Raw genomic sequence first — 27,321 nt, 5'->3', positions numbered from 1 at the left:
ACTTTTTTCCCTTTTTATACCGGTATTTTTCTATCCCATGCAAGTTACAAGTCGATCATTTGAAACACCATTTAAAAAAGCCACCAGGAAGTTTCAAAGAATTTGTTCGATTGACGACAGTAGGACCCAGCGACAGTAAACTTAGACCTTGCTTCTTGAAAATTTTGAACGTGTTGTGAATACTACAAAGAACGTGCCATTGTTTTCCTGCAAAGTGGTGTTTTAGACGATTTGCATACATGTATATGTGCGATTCACAGCTCAGGTTCCAAACAAGACTTACATGTACCAGTATAGATCTCTATCATGGGGCAGCCTTCTAGCTGTTCTATGTACATGTACATACATGAAGAATTAAAAGCAATCTAACCAAACTGAGGCTGGAAGGAAAAATGGTGTTCCCTTTTATCAATACATGAAGTTGTATTACTTCTGCCCACGGGTATACAGGGAACAAGACAAACATGGCACCATCATGACAAAAGTCTAGATAGAGTGCAGGTCAATGCAGGGCAGGAAAGACACTTTGCTGTGTACATGTACCGGTAATTCACGATCGGTGTTACCAAGTATCAATACACAAAAAAACATGGCTCGCATTTAGACAAGGGATGACCTTGTCGGAGAGATTTCTTTCTCTCAAATTTCTTCTGACATAAATAATTAACAGGTTACAGTAACCCAATCTGGCTTGACTCCGAATGCTCCAATACATGTGCATGTGATGCTTTTCAGACTGAGATAAAGGAAGAATGGACAGGCTTTCAAAGTAACCTAGATCTGGGGCTGTTTTTTCCCGGAGAAGCTGACAAAAGAGAGAGATCTCAAGACAGAAAATGTATGCTTGTATACATGTACACAGAGTATGGCCATAAAGTGTATACATGTACAATAACATGCACATCAAAATTGCCAGCTGCATGGATTACTGTTTGAAATAGTAATAAAGCTGAAATCTGAGTGCCATTTTACATTGGGCGAGTACACTTAGACTTTTAACCCTGCAAGAGTACTGCTGTACATTTTGAGCTAGGTGCCATAAATTTGGGGAGGAGATGAATTCCTATTTTTAGCATCTATACCAAGGTACATGTAGACCTCAATTTGGAAGTTCAGTAACAACCATAGTTTAAGTTCTAGAACCGTTGTCTGTGCATTGTAGGGGTGCTGTCCTCATACACATGTACCGGTAGTGTGTCAAAGGGTCTTTCTGAAAGGACAATAGTGTGTCAAACAATCTTTCCAAAAGGACAATAGTGTGTCAAACAATCTTTCCAAAAGGACAATAGTGTGTCAAACAATCTTTCCAAAAGGGCAATAGTGTGTCAAAGGACCTTTCCAAAAGGACAATAGTGTGTCAAAGGATCTTTCTGAAAGGACAATAGTGTGTCAAAGGATCTTTCCAAAAGGACAATAGTGTGTCAAAGGATCTTTCCAAAAGGACAATAGTGTGTCAAAGGATCTTTCCAAACGGACAATAGTGTGTCAAAGGATCTTTCCAAAAAGACAATAGAGGAAAATTTCAAAATGCTTTTATGACCTTTACAAATGACACATGTAACAGTACATATACTTGATACATGTACCAACCAACTGGGATGAACAAGAATGCTTTCATGAATGCATTCAAACTGGGAACAATTTGAGACCTTTAACCCTTCGCTGCACATTGCACAAGGGGGGGGGAGTCACTGCTCAAGTGCATCAGAACGAATACGATATAAGTCAAGTCCCGTTCTCCTTCATGACGTCTTTGACTGCGCTCCGTTCACGCATCGGCGAGTGCGGCCAGATCTCGGCAGCATCTCGTTTGCGGCATCTCATCCACTGTTGGCATGAGACTCCCATCAGAGGATTTTACATAATGTACACGTACAGTACAGTCAAGGGTATTTTAACATCACTCAGATTTGTCAAACAAAGGCCGATTTTTAAAAAAATCAAACAGATGTTCTGATAAAAAAACAAACTGGTTCTCTGTAAGAAATTTCCAGAAATTTTAATTAAAAACAAATTAAGTGCCTGACATGTCTGCCTAAATTGAAATGCGCAGTAACATGAAAAACTTAACTGGGACTCAAAATGTACACCTAAGCGTATACATGTATACCGTACATATACCTGTAGCTCTAATGGAACCTTCACAGTATCATCACAAGGGATGTACATGTACCCTGTCGGTACATGTACAGTGTACCTCTTACATTTGCAATCTTTCTAGCGGTAGTTCATCTGTACACTTCTTCAGGGAGGGTGGTGTACTCCTGTGGTAAAGAAAACGAGGCAGACATTATGCACGACTGTCCACATCCGATGCACATCCACATTTTTCATGTACCGGTACATGTACATGTATGACATACAAGTACCGCCATAAAATATGGCAGGCCTACATGTACCTACACAGTACCTTCTGTACAAGTACAGTACCGTACATGAAGTGCATAATTGATTTCCTCAAAAACTGCACCTGTATGGAATAATGAACACCACGATAGCCAGCCCTCCCTAGATTGACCCAAACCTCACAAATATTATCATAAAAAAAAAAACTTATGACAGCGCCACATGACATCACTTTTAGTCATGCATAGGATGCATGCAGCCCCCAGCTCGTCGGCTCGGCACCTCACACCTTAGTCGTGTGGCTGCAAAGCGAGCGACACATGGCCGGCTGCCTGAAATCCCGCGGGACAAGCTGTGACAACCCACACCACGCTGGTCTGCGTTTGGACTGCTGACAATTCCCCGTAAACCCCCAAATAAAAGGATACCTGGACGGAACGCGAGCGATATTGCCAAATGCACACACAGAGAGACAAAAAAAGTAGAAATTTATTCCAAACCACACAGGTTTGGCATAGCCATAATATCAGCGCCATTCCACTGAGACTGAATTGGTGAGAGGACTTTTGTCTTCCTAGGGAAAAAAAGCGTTGGCGTGAGCAGAAACGGAAACCTCTCATGAAAATTCATGCAATGAGCACTCTGGTTTGTGAATGAAACTGACTTTTGAATACCAGATTTCCCTTAACCCTAATCCTCCATAGATCCTTCGAAATCCATCAAGATTTTCTAAGATTGAGGACAAATTTATCAACTTAATAATCAAGCCCCAATTATTTTCCTTGCCCAGGCCCTGATGCAGAAGTCCAACCAACAGGCCACTGTGTACAGGTACATGTACCTAGGTTTCTACTCAGTGGAGGGTTTTGAATGAATCTGGCAGGTTCTTCAAGTCTTGCTGAGTTTTATTCCTTGAACTCACTGAAGGACTGCCACTTTAATGCACAAAATAACCTCACAGTGCACAACCCTGTCACCTCGGCAAGTTCTGCTAAACCAGGGTCCGCTTTCGTGGTTTTGCTGCACCAAATTAAGCTCTTGGGATTTTCATTCTGTGCTCTGAGCACTACCACAGGAATCGTGTGCTTCAAACCGAACACGACATTTGCACAGAATGATCCGCTGTTACAGCAAGGGGTCCTATATGTACAGTGTACTGCTACCGGGTACCAGTAGCGGATAACTGATACATGTACATGTATATATGGACAGTGTACAGTACACATGGTGATATTTGCAAACCGGTAAACCCAAATTGTGATGTGATCTGCGTAAACCCTTCACATGTGAGCTGCGTCATTTGGGTGCATATAAACTTCAAATTAATATGGACACACTCTCGTTTTCAGTTATATTACATTTCTGAATTTACCGTAGGTTGTCTACAACATGAATCTAGGTTGTCTAGAATCATGAATTAAACCGTTTTGAAAGCAGGACAGTGTCCAGATCAAATTGAAGTTGATATGCACCGAAACGACAAAGCTCATGACGTGAAGGGTTTTCACAGATCACATCATAATTGCTTAACATGTATGCACATACACATATGCCATTTATGCTGGCCAAATCACATGTTTAATGCCCGTCAATCCTCCGCTATTAAGCATTTTATGCTCCGTGGACGGGGCAGTTAAAAAAACAAGCGGGCATACAGCTGTGTTTATCTGAGGGACCGCACCAGAAACATGTTGGGGAACTTTTCCGGGCATCCGCCCTCCCTGTAGTAAAAGAGTAAGCAATACATATTACAAATTGAGGAATACTGCATTCCTTGAAATACTGCTACCAAATTGTCAGTAAAAATAGCTTCTATCATTCCCATATGACAATCATGGTAGCTCTACCAGAGTACATGCACATGACCTGGGAGAATTCAAAAGAGAATTCCACATTGCGGCTACATGTACCTTCAATATACATGTACATGTAGACAAGATGCACTGTTCCATGTTTATATTGGTCCCTAGGTGCATCAACAGAGCGTGTTGCTTCAAAGGCACCCCTCCCTCTCTCATAATGTCGACAAAAAGACGACAGAATCATTTTGTCCAATCCCCTTGCCTTCACGGCGCCATTTGAGTGCGCCCGAGCGGAAAGGTACAATTAAACTAGAATGACTTCTGCCATCGTACATGTACCCGGTACATGCATGTGGCGCCGACCATTGTGGACTTTCACAAACTGTATCAAATAGCACTGCGCGCCAACACACACACAGCAAAGTGGCGCCACACAAGTGCGTCCCGAGGAGTCATGTTTGTGTGAACCGTTACAATGTGTCGAGTTAATGTGTTCACTGCACATTAACAAGACTATGATCCTGCAACATTATTACATTGTAAAATGTGTAGTGTACATGTACATTACAAAGTGTTGTTACAAAGTATGTACATGCACATTATGCATACATGTACATGTATACACGTATACCGCCATGTATCCATTCCTGGAAGTTCTTGTACAGTACGCAGACCCAATACACATGTTCATGTCCTCATCAGTCAACGACAGATTGAAGCAATTTTGCGTGGTAGACATATTACACTTGTACTTTGTGCACAGGTTGCCGGGGAAAATTGAACGGTGGTCGAAAAGTGGTCGTCGTTCAAACCTGTCCAAGGATGGGGCCAACCCATATGGTTCCTGCCTCCATGATTATTTGAAGCTGGACGTAAACAACGACGGAAGGATGGGAACAGTCTGTCATCTCCACTGGTAAACATGTACATCCCCAGGTACCAATACAAATTAACAACAAATAGTACATGTGTACCAGCACTAATATGTGTGAACCAGACAAATGAACTGGGAAACCTGTCAGCTAAGGGGAGTCAGTCCCAAAAGGTAGCTGTTGCTAAGCAACAAAGCACCCTCTCTTGCCCTTCATCATGTACATACCCAGTGTTCTCCACGGGCTGTTTTAGCAGGGCGGACCGCCCTGCCAAAATTTTGGGCCGCCCCGCTAAAATTCTGCTACCATGGCTACCATGCAAAGCCTCAATTAACAAATCAAGTTTTTCCAAGTGCATTCCATGTGCACAAACTATAGCCTTCAACAGCTGTCAAATCTCACTGTAAAGCTTACGTATCGTTACTCCTTGTCATTCATGTCTCAAATTCAACAGTAAATGTCATAATGTACGGTAAGATGTGTTACATGAGTAAAACGATCGCGGTTGCACCATGGATCAATCTCTTTCTGTGGTTCTGACAAGAACCGGGGAAGATGTGTCACAGTCTGGTCGTGAGCTGCCGGTTCATTTGTGTGCAGTGTTCACATGAGGAGGGGGGGTGGTAGTCAGCATTCTGATGCCTCCCAGCCTTGGCCTATTCTTGGGGAATAAATATGCAGTCGAGCAATGCCAGTGAGGTTCCGACTCTACAGATGCAGCGGTCAACCCAAAAAACAACACGTTAATCTCCACCCCGGTGCCCCACTGCCTTGCCCTGACCATTGAAGTGTGAGGTGGGACTGCCTGACTGCCACCTTCATCACGCTTGTCCATCAGAGGTACTGCAGTATCACATGACCCCGGGGCACGAATAATTGGACGATGAAGTGAAATATCTAGGCCGTGGGCCAAATCCTTGTTCTCGGACCCACTGACTTTGAATTTCTTCAGTGCAGCATCAAATCGACCTTCCCTGAGCACAACTCTTGACCTCCTCAAGAGATGTGTCTTACTAGACAGCAGAACCTACAAGTACATGCAGCTACATGTATTTCTTGCTATCTTAACCCGCAACTGATACACTGTACATTACCCAGCTTAACCAGAGCCACTTTTTAGTCAGACTCAAGCCTTGAAAGAAGAACCCTTTTAATAAAAGCAACATTTTTCAGCAACAAAATGTCCATTTTCATCAAAGGAAAGAGATATATGTACCGGTACATGTACCGGTGCATCCTCTTTTTAATCTACCGTATATCACTGAAAAATGGCCTTTTTGTAGGATCTGGTCGTATATTATTTCTGTCAAAGTATGCATTCGAGGATTGGGCACATCATTGTTGTGACTGAAAAATCAAATTTATGACACAGCACATACTGTACCATAAGCATATGTACATGTACCTATAAATTTGGTACAAGATCATTAATTGCGTTAGAAGGAGGAAGGCATCAATTTAAACATGAAATAAATGAGCGCTTTTAGCAGTGGTGTGGTATGTAAATGTACTTCATTAGAAATGCATCTGGTATACAGGTCATTCCATGAGGATGGGGCGCAATATGTGATGGTGTCCTTGTTACAAGGGTAACTTTTACCACCTGTCATTGACCTGTAGAGTACACTGTAGGTCATTTACTCTGGAAAAATAACACACACCTCTGTATTCAGCCTTGCAAGATGTACAATTTGTAACCCACGTGCAGGGAAATAGCTGTTCATTTTTACGGAACCCAGGTAACAATGGACAGTGTCACAAATTGTGCCCCAACCTCATGGAATGACCCGTATATGTACTTGCTGGGAATACAAGAATGACAGTGGTGGATTTGGGGACCAGGGAAGATGAATGCCAATGAAGGGGGGGGTTGCTGGTACAAGCAAGTACGGTTCAGTGCTATAAATACATGTCTACCCACTCCTTTCAGCAAGGCATCAGTTACGCACAATCAGTTCCAACGTCCACCAGGCATTCGGAGAGTACATTTGCATGGTCCCCCCCCTCCCACCACTTCAAAATTGATTTTCTAAGTCCAGAAAGTGCTGCTATTGATTCTAATCCATCCGCCCTGATTTCCTCCACGGTCGGCCTGACGGCAAGGGAAGAGACAAGGCTTTGGGTCCTCCTTTTGTTGTCGGCCGCCTGCAGGTGGGGCATTAATACAGCCCTGCAGTTACTCGGTACATGTGCAGATCGGTTTTTGTGATTTTGCTGTTCCAATAACCAAACTCTCCTCTTAAAAAAAAAATCCTTCCAACTTTGTCCACTGTGCCGGAGCCTAGAGTACCTGCACATGTTTACATGACGGCATTGTTCTGTAACTTTGACACTCGGGGCACCTTGAAGTACTGGTACATGTACAGAAATGGGGCCGAACTCTACAAACATTTGCATACCCACTGTGAATCATGCACACTACATCCAAACCTCCTGGGGGATTTTGAAGGACCTAGGAGAGGTACTGTACAACATTATCTGGACTTCATTAAATTTTGGGTGTACATGTACATACAATGTACAGACCATACATGTACATGTACGCACTCCTGTAAACTTACTACATGTACATGTATGTACTGTACAGATATGAGCCAAGTACATGTAGTTGCACCGGGGTACATGTACACGCATGCAAAGTGGTGTACATGTAGAGGGCCAGCATGGAGCGCCCTCACAGAGGACGTTTTATTTAGATTTAGATGACAGTGAAGTACTATAGTGTCAACTCAAGCATATCACACAAGAACAAAGACCTGTCCTTTGTGAGGGTGGTCCAAGCAGGCCCTCTGTACACAAATGTTATTCATGTCCACAAGCAGCATGCTGAGTACAGAATGTCCAACAAGATGTCCAAACATCCCTCAGGCTACAAAAAAAAAAACCAGGAACACAGACATTTGCTCTGTACGGTACCATGTACATACATATATGTACATGTACAGTACATGAATATAGTTACTGTACATGTACATTATATGTACGGAACATTATAAAACTTCCTTTTCAGAAAGTAAAACCTTTATACAGCAGATACATGTATGTGCTATTGTTACCCTTTAAAAATGGTCCCAGTTTGACCCCAGTAACACATCCCAGCTCCCACACAAACCCCTCCGTTCATTCATGAATGCTTCCCCTTCTTACATGTACATGTAGTACAAATGTACCCATTCATTCCCGTGTCTTCCTCGGACTGTGGTGCGTCCCCAAGTGCAGGTACATGTACAATGTTACAAGAAAAAGGCGCTGAGTGTTCATGAATAGCGGCAGCCCACACTATGTACTCAACCTTGTTGAAATGGGGTCAACCAGATTATTTCTTCTCTTTGGATTGTAACCACTGGTTGGCAACAATGGCTATTGTATCTGTGCTGGGCAAACACTCCACAGTGAGGTATGGTTGGAATGTTGCGGTTTTTATCCTGTCAAGTAAAATGAAACTGTATGCTGGCATGCCCGCTGTACATGTACAGTGAGCATGGGGCTGGCCAAGTGCAGTTCGCAACAACAATATGCAGATAGGAGAGCGAGAAGAAAGTATCTCTCAGATTAATGGGGGAGGGGGCTGAAGCTGGTCTTGGCGCGATGGTGTTCCTCTACTAAGTAGAGCATCAACAAATCATGTGATCTCCCCTTTTTCCCAGGTACATGTACTTGAAGTTGTAACCCGCTTTGCAAATTGAGGGTGCTTTACTTGAAATAGAAAATGGCCCCCTCTTAGTTTCATAGAGTTGCTTAAGCACAAAATTTGCTCAATCGGGAAAAAACTTTGCTTAATAAACAAAGGTTACCAGCTCACACTCTATCTAATTGTCATGCTAACCCCCACCCAAAAAACCAGCTAAATACAATCCCAAAACAATATACATGTACATCACGTGGAGTTTTGGCTGGTTACCTGATTTATCAAGCAAGTTTTCTCACGCTTAGGCAAATTTTGTGCTTAAGCAGCTCTATGAAATTGGCCCCAGAAAATTACCAACTTCAGACACACGAATAAACATGTATGCTGAGCTACTGGGTATATGACATGAACTACACGTAGAAAATGTGCAATGAATGTCATGGCACAAACCCTTCCCTAGTTCTACCCATGTTACAACACAGATGGGCACCAGTAGTTCACATGTACATGTACTTGCATCCTACAAGGTACCATATACGTGTACAGGTCTGTATTTCATGATGGTTGGAGGGCAATCTTTGAAAAAAAATTTTAAAAAGGTGCTCTCACCGGGCAAACACTACTTTGAACTTAGAAAATCATACAAGTACGTACCAGTACCACTGTACATGTACTGGTACAAAGCAGCAGAAAATCTTGAGACATCAAAGTCCCATGACCTCAAAATGACTGACCCTCTGTGGTTTTTGCCTGAACATGAAAAACACCTGTCCTCTGATACTTCTGCCATGAGTACAAGACTTGGAAGCTTCCTGAGCTTCATATACACACTGTTCACTTTTCAGGGATTGTTTGCTCCCGCGTTTGTGAGCATCTACCCCCATCATGAGAACAGGTTTTGACACTGCTGCCAAAAGAAAATCCAAACTACATGTACATGATATCCTCTAGCTTTCAAAAATCACACAAGTGCCAGTGCAGTAAATGTACAAAGCAGCAAGGCCTACCGGACCTTTGTTGCAGATACCGGTATCGCCGTTTAAAAATGCACGGTGAAAAATACGAGAATGTCTTCTTAAGCCCTTGGATCCGTGAAGGATTACGATCATATGGAGCTCCCTCCAGCAGGCCTTGAATAAGACCATCCTAAACAATTGGACATGTACCGTACACCGTTGCCTACATGTACCGGTAAGCCTCTGGAGGAGAGTTTCTCTTTCTTTCTTTTTTTGGTGCGCTTAGATTTTACTCCAGCAAGGATTATCCCCCCCAGCATCAACGGTGGGGATATCTGCTGTATTCAAAAGCTGGAGGGCTGTCAGGGGATGTCTTGTGGGGGCCGGCAGTGTAGAATCCCCAGCCTTGGAAGTCTGAAACTTATCCCCAATAGTTTCCCTAAAAAAAAGGGGGCAATGGAAAGTCTCCTCCCCCCCCCGGAATTTCAAATTAGGAAAAACAAGAGCTTTTAAATCTAAACTACATGTACGATAAATCCAATGGACCTTTCCCATGAAAAATGCAAATAAGGCAGGCGCATGCGCATTACTACCACTGGTTGGCAAAGTTGCACATGTAACAATACAAATCTCCATGCGTGTGTCACTATCGCCATTTCTGTGCTAGTGTACATGTAGTTTGACTTGAGTTCCAAACCTAAAGACAAGGAACTGTTACTTTCCAACCTCAGGACACTGAAAACTTTGCTTATTTTCGAGAAAAGCGCGCTCAAGTATCGAGCAAAGGCTGTAATATGGTTTTGATTGACCGACAACGCTCCAGGTTATGGTTACTAGCAGCTCGCCAACGCTACCGACAGTGTTGACGGCCGCGCTTGCCAACCAGTGGTAGTGTGGCGCGCATGCGCCCGTCCAATTTGCATATTTCATGGAAAAGGGCCATTGAGTACCTTCTCCAGTAAATGAGACTCCCCTCTAGCTCTCCCAGTCCCCTCCTCCAAGAAAATCTCCTAACACTAGTCACTGATCATTTTACCGATCACAAAGATCTACAATGTACATGTAAATTTAATTAAATTTCTATTACAACTATCTACATACGTATACATAAATGTACATTGTACACACTTGTATGTACATTCAACATCGTTCCCCATGCATTTCCTTCTGCCTGCCAATCACTGATTGTAAGGTCGAAGGTCACTGCCAAACAAGATGACCCAGATCTGGCAGAGGGGATTGATAACTTTGTCTGAGTGCCAAACTGTGGCAGCTTAGGTCACGGTGGTCAAGAGTATCAGATGGAGGAAGGATAAAGAGAAAAGAACTTCCTGGGATGATGTGCCATCTCGGCAAGCGAGGCGCACAATTGAGATTCTGACAAAGATGGTATTTTCCTGCGCGGCACAACTCATGCCGACATGGCAGCATTTTCCAGGACTGACGGAAATTAACCCTTGCCTACATTATGGACAAAATCCAGGTACCTGTTATCCAGGGATGAGATTGAGAGATGAAGAGATATCCAGCAAAGGGGTTGTAACAATGACAATAAAAATACTGTAACTTTGAGGCCTTTTACAGCTAACAAGGCAAGAGGTTTTTGTAAAGTGCAAAAGAAAGTCCATGTAAAACAATTCTGAATGATTGAACCCCTAGGCAGGCGTTAATTGGGGGTTAAAAAATCCTGGAATGGAGTCTGGCCAAAAAATCTTGAGACATCAAAGCCCCGGTGACCTCAAAATGACTGACCCTCTGTGGTTTTTGCCTGAACATGAAAAACACCTGTCATCTGATACTTCTGCCATGAGTACAGACTTGGAAGCTTCCTGAGCTTCATGTACACACCGTTCACTGTTCAGGGATTCTTTACTCCCAGGTTTGTGAGCATCTACCCCTATCATGAGAACAGGTTTTGACACTGCTGCCAAAAGAAAATCCAATCTACATGTACATGAAGATGATATCCTCTAGCTTTCAAACAAGAGTTGGACTTTTAAAAACACAGATCATAACAAAGATGTGAGGTTGACGGGGAAGCAGTTCCGTTCAAGTTTTCACAACTGACTTCTGTAATCTTACAGCACTCGGCGACCTTGTAAACCTCAATAACATTAACGACAGTACTGCCCTATTCAAGATGTTCAAACTTTGCATGGTAAATTCAGAATACATCTGCTTTTTAAACACAAATGCACACATTTCAAACGTGTAATTGATATGTTCAGCAGGGAACTACACATAATTTAACATTACAATCCATACAACAACAAAAATTTGATAATAAGCCATTTGTGAGTTAAATTGAATAAAATCTTGTGCACTGAGTTATCTGACTGCACATAAACATAACAATTTGAATTCCCCTGACTAAAGACACTGTTGCTATACATGTACCTCGTGATTCCGGGCAAACTTTTGCATAGCGACCACCATCTCTGGAATGGACTGGTTCCTTTATGCCCTCCTTATCCATTGAGAACAGTGTATTGTTGCAAGGCGTCTCTTAAGTCTTATGTAACTACGCAAAAGCTTGCCCCGAATTACAAGGTATAGCAACAGTGGTTTTAGTAAGGAGAATTCAAGTTGTTATGTTCACATGAATTTAAAGAACTCTGTGTACTAGATTTGGGTCAAAGTTAACTCGCAAAAGGCTTATTTAAAGGACATGGATACAGTGTACATTGTACAGGTAGGATACTGACACATACATGTATGTACAGTGTACATACATGTATATGTATGTATACATGTATGTATTGGTTAGTGCACTGAATTCATGTACACTGTAAACTCGTAATGAAGACAAAATGGTCTTTCCCACGGGACAGTGCGGTGAAAGGGAACTCACAAAATGTAGGAACTGAACAGAGTGGAGAAGCGTGGGCAGGAAATGGGTGCAGTGTGTGCCAACACACGGCCACAAGGGGAAACGCAGTATACATGCAAGTCAAGTTTATTGCTCTAGGGTTCGGTAATTTCTCAACTGTATGCACTCACATGCTCGATGTGTACAGAGAAAACAATTTAACGAGCGAAAATCAAGGTTGCAGCAAACATAACAGGCAGCGACAGAAGCAAAACCTGTACATGTACGCGCAGGTGAAGTGTGCTGCAGGAGCCACCTGGTACAAATTTACAAATTTCTGACTTGATTTTAACCCTCCTTTGGTTTTACAGCACAAATATGCACAAGTGCCCAAGGTCACTCTCTTGCATGTTGGTGCAGTGCACAACGCCACACAGCTGTGCTTCTTTGAGGTGTTTACCAAGTGACCCAAAGTGTGACTTCAGCATAGGATTAATGTACTGTACATGTACGTATTACACTGTCAAACTCTGCTTTCCCGCGCTGGCCATGCAGCTCTCTACAAAATGTAGATTGTTCTACATTTTGACCAATCTGGTAAAATTGTAACAGAACAAATCACACAGTACATGTGCTCGCATGTTTGTGCACCAGATGGAATTTTCTGGGAAAAAAGGAAGTGCACGAATTCACACGCATGTACAGGTTTTGTTGTGCTCTGGTTGCAAAACAAAGTCCAACCCTAATTCTGCCAGCTCACCCAAATCTACAGATAGGCCTACTCATACTGGTAAATTTTGGAGAAATTTGCAGGAGAAAGTATGAAATTAAAGACATGTACATGTACACAGTTTTGTACATGTACCGTGCCGATAGCCGCATGCATGTAATGGTCACTCCGTTCCTTTATAGTGGTACAGATTTCAGCAGGGTCAGGAGTGTTCTAAGCTCCTATTGCTTTGGGAGGTATTCATCGGTTACAAATTCTTGGGATGAACAAATCCTGTGTTATTAACATTGGGATCCTCTAGTTAAAGGAAAAGGCAGCTGTTGACTGTAGCCTCTGCTACACGTATTCTTGCCCTGCTGTTCACCTAATGTCTGCAGTGAAGATTCAGCTGAGTCCTTAAGTTCCGCGTCCCTGAATGGGATGCGACAGAGATCTCTGTGCTTTCCCCGCAAGGTCGTCTGACCCCGGGTCACCTGACCTGACAGGGGACAGACACCAGAGGGAAGTTATCAATTAGTGCACTTGTACTAAATGGATTCAAGGGAAGCCCATTTATGGGCCAACAAGGACATGATCTAGATTTCAGAATGTGTCAGGAAAAGAAGACACAGGGCATGTGAGCATTTTACTTGTTCATGAATAAATCAAAACAACAGTAAACTAATGAGAACATGCCTCCTTTTAAGGACTGAAAAATAACATGCTACATCTACATGTACAGTACACATTACAGTATACGTGTACATGTACACACATTCATTTTCACTGTTTGCATTTATAATGCATGGTCAAAACAGCCCGACGATTTCTTTCTCAGGAACTGCTGAAATGGCAAAGTTCTACATGTATGTTTCAAATTCATAATCTTTCGACAAATCTGATCAGAAATTAGGTCAATGAAGGCAAATACATGTACTTGAGCGAAATCCTTCATGGAAACCTTAAAACCTGTGCATGTATATGCAGGATATATAGTTGATTTGCCGAATTTTTTTTTAAATGTCCTTCTCAAATAAAAACTTGCGAAAATTGTCTAAACAAACAGCAAACAAGGCAAACTAAATTTGGGATTCAAAGGTGCTCTAAGGAAGATTCTTCGGCCAACGTCATGGGATGCGACAGTCTCACAGATCACCGCACTTTCCCCCAAAGTCACCTGACCCCGGTCATCTGACCTGACAGGGGACAGACACAGGAGGGAAATAATCAATTACTGTACATGTACAAGCCAATACAGGTGAAGCCTACAAGTGTAATTTATGGGCCAACAAGGCAAAGATTTGGGTTTCAGCCTATGTTGGGAAAAAAGACAAACCCCGGTGTAAGCATTTAACTTGTTCACAAATAAATCTGATCAGCACATGTACAGGCCTCCATTTTAAGGTTTGGAAAAGAATTTGTGGTATTCACTTACATACACTTTACAGTATGCATTGAAAAAAATAACTGAACACGTATTATTTGGTCAAAATAGTAGGATGGTTCAGAGACTTACATTTGGTGAGAATTAGCGAGAAATAAACTACAAAGCGACTGCTAAGCAATACGAATTCCTTAAGCTAATTCTGTATAAGTGGAAACCAAGATATTTCCTCTTTTTTTTTACATTTCTTGGTGGGATAAAAAAGTTGAGAAAAATTGTTTGAATTGCTCACAGGCAAATTCAATTGTGGAATTCTTGAAGTGCTTCACTCGCTCATCAAATAAGGACGAGTTCTCAATGAGCTCCTTCAGCCAACGCCTCTGCCACTCGGGATTTGCACAACCCACAGCTGCGCATCCCAAAAGGCAATATCCCCCCCTTCCCAAGTCCCCTGTGTGAGGGCTGTTTTTCCGATCTCACAGAGCCAATCTCTCTGTCTTCAGCCAAAGAAGGTACCCAACGACATGTACATGTACACATACCCCCCATGCGTGTCCAAAGTTCAGGGTCCGCTCTGATCCAACAACCACCATATGCTGATGATTGGGGGGGGGGGAGGGGAAGACAGAGAGAAGAGAAAGAAAGGGTCCTCTCCTTCATTTTGCATTAGCACTGGCCGTTGGAGCACCTTTCTGATTAATTTTCCTGGCCCCCAGCACCAATTGCTTACACTCATGAATGTACTTGTTATATTAACCCCGGTTGAGTGCTACTGCACACACTGCCTTGGCCGTACCGCTCTGTGCATACAGGTACGGACTGGCCTATGGTCCGTAGGGGCAGCGGAGAAACGGCCGAGCAATAGTGAGATTTCAAAGGGGGTCGCTCTTTTCCTGATTGCTGGCAGGGCTGCAAGCATACATGTACATGTGCTCTGGGACTGGTGTGTTGGGATCTGCAGCAGCAGAGGGTTGCACAAACACGGGAGGTGATATATTTTTCTTTCCAGCGATGGCTGTTGACAGTGGAGATGGGGGGAGGGCAAAAAGGAGTAAAAACAGAAGTCTGGATGTTTGGACGATGACGCTCTTGTTTACGTTTTGTCCGGCGGATGCACAGTCTCATAAAATCTCACCTGGCCGACGTCAATTTGGGCAGCTCATCACCCAGACACTGCCTAATCTCCTCCTCCAAATGTATACAAATAAGGCTATCAGATGCGGGACCATTCCAGTCAATTGCGCAAAGTGTTGAATTATTGACGGGCAAGTCACGAAGATGGCCACAACATTTCACTTTGTCAGTTCTCATGGTGACCCACAAAACAAGTCCTTGTTGACTTCTTACTCGATGAAAATAAGAATCGCGAAAATAAATCCCTCCCAAAAAATCTCTGGGTGGGTTGTTGAAAGATATGGAACTCTTGCAGGAAGCTTCGAGGCAGAATAATTTGCAAGGCAGCAGACAGCAGTGGCTGAAGTTGACTGTCAGCCTTCTACCAAATATAATATGCTGTATTGATTGCATGAACAAGGACTGGACCTACGCAGGAAAACTTCCAATTTGAAACTAAAAAAAAAGCACGAGAACACGGTGTCATTTTATGCATGGATTACAAATTACTCGGAGCTGATTAATCATTCATCCCAGTGGACCATGCCTAATGAATCATTCATTAGACTTGCATGAATCATGCACCCTTATGCTATGCATTATTCATTGCACATGGGGGTCACTCTTTGCATTATTCAAATGTAACGGTATCGCCAAATGACCCCTTACCATTTTTTTTTCATTGAACTATTCACAAATATTTGGGCCTAATCCGGACATCCGCAGCTTGCATTTATTGATTGGCTAAAAGGTCAGAGAATGCCAACCTAATCTACCGCTATGTTACTACACAGCACTGATCAAGATTGAGGCCAACCTTTGCCTACAGCAGAAAGATTATGCCAGTACGTCTTGGGCATATTGGTACAGTATGTACATGTAATGTGTCCCAACAAATCTGACATAAGGTTCGGAAAATGTACAATGTGTGGAAGTTAAAGTAACTGTACCTGTACCTGTTTACCTACATGTACAATCAATGTACCTCCCCCCCCAGAAGTTCAAATTACAAGATTTGAGCGTACTTTATTGCTGAATTTAGAATTTAGAAACCCATGTGTCATGACAATCATATTTATTTATTTATTTATTTATTGACACCTGTCCAACTTGAAGTTTGATACATATCTCAACTCTACATTTCTGTGGTCTGTCCGGTTAACAGACACTTCCCATAGCTACATGTACTAACTGACTGACTGACTTTATCAAGGAAATCGAAATTATTTACTGGGATTTTCATCAGGGTTCTGTTTCAGCTATTTGTATTTTATATTTGTACTATCTGGGGAGTTGTTTTTAATGGTGTGGACGATCATGTCATCATACTGGCCATCTCATTGAAAAGAAATTGAGAGTAGAACAAGCATTACTTCCAGTGCTATGTTACCATGGTTACAGGAATTGCTCAGGCATCGCAAGCTACATGTGGGCAATTCCAGAAATTAGGGGTCCATTTTTTTTTTGGTGTCACTGTTTCAGTGTTACATCTGACATATGATTTTGTAACTTCAGAACACATTTTCTAATTTCCAAGAGTGACGAATTAATACAAATAACCTGCCAAACAAATAGTAATAGTTTGAAATCAATTCCGGTGATATTTCCATGTCAAATAACAAAGGTCAGACGTAGCAGGGACACGAAAATCATACTTTTGGACCCGTAATTTCTGGAATTCTCAAGGTATGTATCAAGACCAAGGTCAAGCATTTAACAATCTGCAAATATCTAACTGCTATTTATTACACAAGTTTAGAAAATAGCCCTGGCTATAATTGAGGTAAATGGACTGACTATTGTTACATTTCAGCTTTCTTGACTTTACATCTGTGCGTTTATCGCTGCATTCACTACAAATCGCCGATGTTTGCAAGTAGGCATATGAGGTTAACGGTCTGAAAATTTGTAATTCTTCACAATCAACTTTATTTCAAAACCTTCACTCACTGCTAGCACAAACAGGTTGACGGAGCACCATTTGAACTAAGGATGACAATGTATTTGCAAGGCTCAACACACAGCTACCTTACTGTAATGCCAAACACGGACAGTACCAGTGCCTTGCACATGCACACATGTACATTCAATGTACACGTGCAGGGTATGCATGTACCTCATGTGCTCAAGATTTACCAAGTCCATACATGTAAACATGTGTAATGTACAAGTAAACAAACAAGCACATGTACATGTAGAGAACTTGTTACGTGTATATGTGACTGTAATTTACAGCTGTAGGCCTACATGTATGAATTTTCAACAGTTATCTTTATGTGACCACACAGTGTTACATCCTCAGCACACAGCCAATTACAGGTAAGATGACTACATGTCCATGAACTGGTACATGAACTGAAGGTGAACAAATCTGCACTATGGGGCAGCACGGACATCTGGGATTCTCACAAAATGACAGGTACTGCGCCGCCGGTGAAAACAGCGACCTTGGCGACGTACGCACGCACCAGCCAGTCCGAGGATCCGGTTATACAATCTTTTCTTTGATCTGCATGTAAGCGCGCTCGTTGCAGTTGTTTTCAAAGGCCGGAGAGTAGTTGCTACCCGTATTTTTGTGAAACTCCTGGTTGTCCGCTCTGCCCCATAAAACATCAAGTCACTTTGTTGCACAAAATGAAGAAGCAATCGCAGCTACATAAACATGTAAGTGTGGCTGGTCCCAGATCCGTTTTATAGCGAGACCTGTGACATGAGTTGTGGGAACCAAGGGTCGACCGCCTGTTCAACATGGCAGATTCCATGATTTGCCAGTCGCCGCTTTCTTCTTGGAAGCATCAAGTCCTTTGGGCTGGACTGCCAGTCGGCCTTTTGCCTTTCCTGACCACGGAAGGAGTTATGGTGGCTATTTCCAGTGAACATTCCTATACTGTCAGGCCCTCGCAGGTTGTCGGTGACACTGCCTGCAATCGCACTTGGTTTTGGTGAAGCCACGTGCTCCGAGATGGAGTCTCGATTTTCCACACATTTGTCCATCATTCCAAGACAAGCCAGTAATTGAATGCGCTTGAGCACTTGTATTTCTTATAGATCTTATAGATTTTCTATCAAAGTGTCTCCCAAATATGTGAAAAATTTACAAAATTTTTCGTAACTAGTAGCAATATGTCTGAGCAGTGCACTAGCTAAGACCAGTTTAGTGCTGGGTAAATTTTTGGATTTTTAAGCATAGCGAGTGTAGTAAGCGGGACTCTCACAGCTCATAGCCGGACTGGATTTGCGCCCTCTATTGATACCGCTATTCGGCTGGTCTTGTGCTAAGACTATGAATACGTGCACGTTGCCTAGGGGTAGGCTACATTATATGTATATCCCATAATTTCACATCCGGATCTCGTAACACTGCTATCTAGACGTTCTCGATGTTTTTTGATGCTAGAAATACGATCGAATGGGTACATTTTCAGTAATATTTCAGTTTGGAAAATCCGTGCTGGGTGGCACAGCCAATTTGGACCCGAGAGCTGGGCAGAAATTTGCAGTACTGGGTGGTGCCGCCCGGCGCCACCCACCATGGCTAGAACCCCCGCATCTTAGCTGTGTGGGTTAATTTGATACACTGAATTGTGGGTACATGTACATGGAAGTGACGTGCAATCTTGCAGAATCTCGTAGTAACAAAAGTTAGCGAGGTGGAACGGTACTGTAGATTACGCATCTGTGCATATTGACAATTACATGTAAGCACACAACAGTTGCATGCTATCAGTACATGTCCTATATAATGCACACATAATGAACAGACATTTTGGTTCCAATTCTGAAGTTGGGGCTACTCTCTCTAGCTGGCCTGTCCATTATAATCCAATACACATGTACATGTACCGCTACATGTAGAAATGGGTCAGGTCACAGGCTCCTTCCAAAATTCCACAAGTTCCTCTCACTCCCCAACAGGCCGTGACCCCTCTAAGCTCATCCTGGAAGGATTTTATCTCATTACAAAGCTGGATTCGCGGGGCATCAGGAACAAACTGATCTGCTATTTAAACATGTGAGTACACCGACATGTACACATGTACAGTGCAGGCCTGGCAAAGCCATCAGTGTCTGCCTGCATGCACCGGCAAGTTGGCATCAACCTGGTGGACTGCTGACAGCCGTGACCTTTGTGGGAAGGGAGGAGGGGCCGTCTGAGGTGACCCAGAGCTGGGGCAGAGGGCCACTCCTAACCCTCTTGCTGGCAATCTTTCTTGGAACACTCGCAGTTTGGAAAGAAAGTAACAATTTCATCGCATTCAGGCACGCCAAGCACGTACGGCACACATTTAGCCGCTGAAGTGCTGCACGTGCATTCAGTACACATGAATGCACAATACATTGCAAACTTTGGAGTGTGTGTCAAAAATGTTGTGTACACAGACAAATGCAGATATATATGGTTCAGTGGCAAATTCGCTTGAGGAGACACAGTTGAAAGTCTATCCGCCTTGAGCAGAAGCACCCCCTCGTCAGTTGAAAAGAGCCATGCTGGTCCACAATGTTCCTTTTGCTGTTAGCGATGTGACTGCAACACTAACGTTTCACAACTGTTTGTTTGTCATCGTTTGATCCATGGTCATCTGCGAAGTTACTACCAAAGGAGTCTCCGCTGCTAGGAAAATTGCGCCCTCTGTTGGTCCCGCTCTCCCGGCCAATAGACCAGTACGTGCCGGTATATGCGTGCATGCAGCTTGACAGTACATTTTACACATGTATTATTGCCACTATAATTGTCATCCGGCAAAACATCTGTGCACAGTTCATGGAAGTGACAAGGGACCTTGGTGCTACAAAAAAATTCTTAACAGCCCTTCCTCTCATTTTAAATGGACTGCACTTTTGCTGCTGCTGTGCCTAAAGTGACAGAGGGACCCTTTAAAGACATTTTACTCAAATTGGATGCCTTGTGCCTGGGATTTGAGAGTGTCAACACCAAGCTCCCACCAGACAAAGAGCTGATCAAGGAACTAGACCAGACAGTGAGAAATGGCCATAGGACACTGCAGTAGCCTGCGGTCTAGGAAATCAGCACCCCACTCTAATGGATGTTACACACACTCTCTCTCCCCCCTCCTTCAGAAATCGGTGATCTGATAGCCTGGCATTCCCCGCAGCACACCGGACAACATGCAGGATGCAAATGAGTGCAGTTCAGAGGAGACACAAGTCCAGGCTCTGAGTGAAGGATATTGAAATAAGCAGGAAAAAAAAAATTCTGGGTCCAAGGATTAGCCTGTTCAAGGAAAAACTGTCGGGCGTTCTCTGGCTTGCAGATTCTCCATCGCTGATTCATCATCACTTGTTAATAAACCACCGACAAAATTGCTTGGCCTGTCCCTCCAACTCTCCCCCCCCCACCTCAATCGGGGCACCCTTGGTCATAGATAACCACTATCCCAGTCTGGCTACTGAATAAACCCTTTTCCGAATGTTTTGACTGTGGTTTCAGAGACAGGGATGCCCTTAGTCACAATCCAGGAGTTCATTATGTGATATTGAAAGTGCACCCAAAGCACACACGATATCACCTTCCACATTTTTGCCTCAGTCAAAATTGTGACCACATCTTACTGTGCTACAATAACAAAGGACTTGAATGTCAATAAAGATAAGAATTTCACCATCCAAACAGGTACTAAACGTTCATGCACGTGAACATTGTAAGCCTACCGGTGCATGTTCAGGTACACAAAAAATCAAGGAAAAGGCAAGGGTCACTTTTTCCAATTTGTTAACATGAAGTGTACGGTATATACCTTTTGGTAATATTTTTAACCCAACTATTATAAATTATTGGCGCTGAACTTGGACTCACTTCAAGGGGTTGGGGGACAAGACAGAGTACTAGGTGAAAGGTCAATGGAATCTGGGAACCTTTAAAATAATAAACCTTGCTATCAGTTTTAGTGTTTATTAGATCATAATCTAATACTACAATGTACAAAGTATGAAATGTATGTCCATGTGCTTGTTGCAAGTGTTTACACACAATATGTGCACATTTTGTGGCAGAGTAGTAGGCAATGAACAAGAATATTAACCCTAACCGCTAAGCATATTGTTTGGCTTACAGTACTCGGTAAGTACAAAATATTAAGTAGTAACCTGAGCCTGAAGGACCTAGCGCTACAGATTACTACTTCTGGCTAGGTTACTTGCATCGTTACTTGTACAGAGAACAATAAAGTCATGCATTCATGGTGCCACAGCAGTGTATGGTACATATACATTGTCTTTTCTATTGTATTTTATGGCTTCAGGAACAATACGGTCATGACCTCTTACAAGCGGCAGCACTGATTACTACATTTTACTACAAGTAGTAATTTGTAGTATTATGTAGGGTTAGGGTTAAAATACGATGAACAAATCACTGTACTGTGCTCTCATTCAACACTTAACACCAAATGATACTTGTATAATTACATGTATATGTAATACATGTGATACTAAGTGATACAATGTTACACAGTGCAATACAATGTATCAAGTTCACTTCCTATTGTGTGGTAAGTAAGCCTCTTATTGGCAAACTTGGAAGCCTCTAATCGTTAGTTGATGGGTATATTGTGTACATGTACCGGTTTGTATGCTATGTACGGTACATGTACTGTATGTAATGCACTATTGAATATGGCCCCAGCTCTAGTACATCCCACATGGTGAACACGTTGTGTGATGTCACACAAGACACATGTAACACACATGTACATGTACATGTACATGTACATGTAGGTATACATGTACTGTACATGTATTAGAAATGTACATGTACCACATCGGTGCAGATGTGCATGTACTGAAACACATGGTGAACTTTTTATGCGCAGACATGCCAAGAGGCATTTTCTATGCATTCCTTTTCACACTGTGTCCAGGATTCACCTACGTACATGTACAGTATGCTGCTCATGGAATTGAAACAACAGTGGTCAGATACAGGAATGATTTGACAATGTTGACAGCGTTTAATGATGCAAAAGATGTCTGCACTCAAGACCAGTAACAAAAAAATCCCTCAGTGTAACTTTTTTGAAAAAAAAAAACCTGGTCACACTGAATCCTACATCTATGAAGGCGTACATGTATACATGTAATATGTAGGCTCAAGGCTATCTGTAAGCACTGGATCTTCGACTTTACATTCCTTTAAAAAAATCCTCCAAGGTATTAATCTACCAAAAAAAACTGAAAAATATCTGTGGAAAGTAAATATACATGAACAGTTTGATTGGAAAATAAAGAAAAGAAATAATAAAAAAATTGGAAAAAAATTTTTGAACGTTGGTGTTGATACGTGGCAAGCATTGTGCACGTCAATGAGGCACTGTACCAAAACACAAGATACTTATACATCTAAAATCATTTGCAATGCCCACTGTGCAATGCTGCAGAATCCGGAAATCACGTGATTTGGGCAATTCACAATACAGTGCGCCACCGAGAGGTTGCTAGGGAGTAGCCAGTTTTCAAGCGAAAGCATGGCCCCCTCGCTGCAAATTGCATTTGAGCGTATGTCAGTAGACAACTGGGGGGAAATGTTTTGAGAGGTTGGGATACTCCTGGCAAGACATGAAAGGATTAAAATGACTAACACAAACTGATACATGAACTGTTCTTACCACCTTCTTCCCTGACAAACAAACATCGGGAATAATTCAACATGCCTGTGCATGCACGCAGCCAGCAAATAGAATTTGTCAACCACTTCCCACAATGCACTGCTAAAAGTGGCCTTTCCCTGGCAACCTCCTGGTAGCACACTGTATTGAGAATCGCTCGGAAAAAGCTAGTTCGGTACTTCAAAAAACCAAGGGTCTTTCAATAAAACACACGAATCAGTTAAAGGATAGACTATCGAGTGTGTGTGTGTGTAGACATTCCCGAATAGCGTCATACTGAACATGAGCTTTTGGAATACAGAACTAGCGCATTTGGGCAACTGTGCATTTGGCCGCAATAACTACAGGCACCACGACTACATGTAGGTGCCACTACAAATTTTTCATTCTCACCCTTGGCAGGCCTGTGGAGAGTTGCTTGTGTAGCAGGTCGCGCTCTCGTTCCAGCTCGCCGATGCGCAGGTCGGCGCCGCCCAGCGCTTCCTGTGTCTCCCGCAGCGACTCCATGAGCCGGTCCCGTTCGTCCAGCATGTTGACCATTAGCTGCTCAAAGTTGGCATCGTCCCCGTAGCTGGAGCCACGCTGGCTCCCATCCTCGGAGATTGTGGGCATTACGTCGCACATCATGTCTTAGAATCCGAGGGCGTTATGGGCAGCGTCGTCGTCTTCTTGTCGTGGTGACGGTCGTGGTGGTGTGGGCTGGGTCTCTATTTTTAATTCCAAAGTGTGACTGAGGGTGAAATCCAAGTTGAACAGCCAAATCCACCAATGGCATTTTTTCTACAAGTTAGGCCTTGTACAATCTAGCCTACATGTCATTACACGTAGTGCACTGTTATGAACTGTTTAACATGTTGAATAAATGTTGAATACACGATTGGTCATGTTGGTTTCCTCCGACACTTGTAACCAAACCTTCATTTTTTTTTCAAATACCATCACACGAACATTCACAAAATGCTTCCTGGTGCAGTTTTCAGGTTATTGGACCGTTCAACATCCTATTCAAATCATGTGTCAAATCCAAATCGAGACTCTGTCCAACAAACTCTTTTCTTAGTGTTCTTGGCAGCTGGTATTTCTTTTTCCATTAAACACCGGCGTGGTTTAACATGCCTACTTTTCCGCTTGCAATCTGTAACTCCACTTTTGACAATTCAGAAAGAGATGGCGACATTCGATGAAAAACTACACAATTGCAAACAACGAAGCGAATGTGTGAGATCACTCAATTCATAAGCTTCAACGCTTGAACAGCACCTAGGCCTACCGCACATGTACATTCACACCGCGGGTCCACAGAAAAAAATTACTGTCAAAATTATATCCGATATTATTCCCTTCTCTTTGCTCCTCAGCACAAAAAATACAGTCAACAGGATTCCCGGAAAGCTCATTTACCTGATTCCGTCACCTGGACTCCATGTTGGTATGAGAAAAGCGCAGAAAATCTTCCCCAATTTTATATTCCCTTTCCCGTAACCTCCCGATCATGCAGCACACGCAAATTACTACATTGGCCAGCCATCATGGTGCCGTAGCTGGTCCCCCGGATACCAATCACGTTACGAGAATACTTCGAGTAGGTCGGGAACCACCGCAAAGTCATCGGTATTAGACTCGATACCAGCCTCCTTTGTTCCCCAAAAATCAAAAAGAAGATTAAATAAATGAACCAAGTTTTTCTTTCCAGCGTGGGTGACTTTTAGTTACAAGAAGTATTCTTTGCCCACTAATGATGCATTTTAATCATGTTTTTCTTCGGAAATTAAAGCAACTTGGAATTGATGCTTCCTAGGGGATTTCAGAAACAGATGACCAGACAATGCCCCGCCCCCGCTTTCCGCCCCTGGGTTCTAATTCGTGGAAAGGAGTCATAATGCCATGGATAATACAAAGTTTTCAGAATAATATTTAGGTCAATTTGTAAGTTTCGCGTCACTTCATAAGGTCTGTTGTGCGACAACCTTAACTGGGGTTTAGTTTTCTTTTGTAGCGGTTGCAAAGTGATATGGATGAAAAGTTTCCGAACTCAATTGTCCTTGAAATGTTTTTGAACAAAGCGTAGGCCTAACGAACAAAGTTTACTGACCGATGGATGAGATTTTTTGTAACCTTTTTTTCTCCCTTGAGAGGCTGGGACGTTGAAATATAACATCGGCAATTTAATACCTTGTTTTTCTTTCAAATTTCTAGTCACATCCGATTGCAAATATTTAAATATTATTAAATATTAAATTATTAAATATATTTAAATGAAATTCCAATAATATCATCCTCACGCTTTTCCAGATCCCCTTGTGTGTGTATGATTGTGGGTTTCCTTATTATGGGGGTACGGTACTTGGTCTTTTAAGGAATATAAGGGCGGGTGGGTGAAGCAATTTACTTTATAAACCCCCCCCCCCTACATTAATAACAAGCTTTTTGTCAGCTTGTGTCAAAAATGCTGTATTTCTGACCAACAGTTGACTCAAAGTAAGCCAGCTGTATATTTTTACACAATAATTGCTTCCCGTATGGCCCTTGATGATTATTTCCGTTAAAAATATTTTTAAAAAGACACCAAACTGGCAAAGTTTTAAAATTGTACAACATCCAACAGCAGCAGAACCTGGGGCAGTGGCCAGGGGGGGTAATGTTACTTTCCCAACCTCATTCCTACAAGGGCTCGGCCCCTACAGGGTACGTCACAAGATCATGAAAGTAATACTTAAGCCCTTGGTATCTTGGTTAAAATTACCAAACGGTTTTCAGATGTACTACTAGTGTCTTGCAACTTGCGCAATTGCCATTTACTTTTCTCCTCGTTTCGTCACCAGTTAATATCAGAAGTAGATCAAAAACTCCATTAATCCTCCTTGATACGACGTGAATCTGGTCACAGTCGTGAAAAAAAAGGACGGAACCGGACGGAAGAAAAGGGAAACAGAGATAAAGGGGATGAACATCAATAACTCGCTTGAAAAAAAAAACTTAAAATCGACCCTCTCCCTACTCTTTATGTTTGATCAGTTGGATGCTGATGAGTTCCCCTGCCGCAAAAAAAAAAATCACGGCGATGTCCATGGTTACGACATAGACCAAGCTACGTTCTGAAAAGCTGTCTGTATACAGCCTGAGCAGAAGCACCCCCTCGTCGATTGAAAAGAGCCATTCGGGTTGGAAGTGTTCATTTTGTTGGTAGCAATGAGTCAGCAACACGGCTTCAGTTTCATAATTCGTGAACCAGCACTACCGAGGAGCCTCCGTTGCTGGGAAAATTGCACCACCTCTTGGTCCAGCTTGGAGCCATGCTTTGGCCTCACGAGCCCTACATAGTAAAAGTGTCCATGGTGCCCTAACTTTAAATTTCGAGCATCATATTTTATCCTCTTTAATGACAATCAGAACCCGGATTTACAACTAGTTAACCCCTGCATTTATATTCGTGTTCATGCCCTCCGTTACATGAATAAATTAAGGAATGAGAAACAAGTGAAGAGTTTCAATGCAAAATATATCCATTTTATTTATTTTGAGATAATGCACGATTAGTCTCCTATCATGAAGAAAAATAAGGAAATGTAGGCCCCCTACATTCTATGATATCTCCAAAAATACACATAGCAGATATTTTCTGTACAATATTGGTAATCCTAACTCATATTTTTCAAAAATGGTGGACCTAGCGTTTTGCGACGAAACTCTTCAATCTATTGGTGATCATTTGAGTTTCTTCCTTGAAAATATCACACTGACTTAAGCCGTGATTTTTTTTCGGTCACGGGTATCATGGATCTGGATCTGGATAGATAATTGAACAGCTCCAACTGGAACCGTGATCACTCAATTCTGGTTAGAGAGGCATCTAATCAAACAGCTTTTCTGTCTGTCTTCAGAAAGTAGATGAATTTTGAACAGGTGTGATGTTATAATATGTAACCAAATTCTTTTCCCAGCTGTGAGTTGCACACTACAATTAATTCAAATTAACACCATATCCAGCCGGCCAATTCCCCCCCCCCATTTTCAGATCTTTTTCATTATTATTTTAAATTAATTTTAAGACATAAAAGCCCCAGTCAATGCATGAGCTTA

The 27,321-nt window shown here is 42.5% G+C and overlaps 1 protein-coding gene across 11 annotated transcripts in view; it reads right to left on the bottom strand.

Annotated features, from left to right (window-relative positions):
- LOC110975002 (liprin-alpha-2-like) overlaps nt 1-24,791 on the bottom strand; it is a 135,660-nt gene extending 110,869 nt beyond the window's left edge. For 9 of the 11 annotated variants that reach the window (XM_087130470.1, XM_087130474.1, XM_087130475.1 and 6 more), the window contains exons 1-2: nt 24,643-24,791; nt 23,635-23,948 (exon numbers count right to left, since the gene is read on the bottom strand). In XM_087130470.1, coding sequence (XP_086986596.1) covers nt 23,635-23,868 — 234 coding nt within the window. In that variant the 5' untranslated portion in view covers nt 23,869-23,948; nt 24,643-24,791. Of the gene's footprint in view, nt 1-23,634; nt 23,972-24,642 lie in introns of all 11 variants that reach the window. The other 2 variants (XM_087130467.1, XM_087130466.1) reach the window with 2 other exon arrangements.
- Between the last annotated feature and the right edge of the window lie 2,530 nt (nt 24,792-27,321).

Source organism: Acanthaster planci, linkage group LG20 (assembly GCF_054643075.1).
Source record: "Acanthaster planci isolate LZ-2023a linkage group LG20, COTS_SCS, whole genome shotgun sequence".
Classification (NCBI taxonomy): Eukaryota; Metazoa; Echinodermata; class Asteroidea; order Valvatida; family Acanthasteridae; genus Acanthaster; species Acanthaster planci.
Note: the sequence above shows the minus strand (reverse complement) of the source record. Positions and strands in the feature narration are given on the sequence as shown.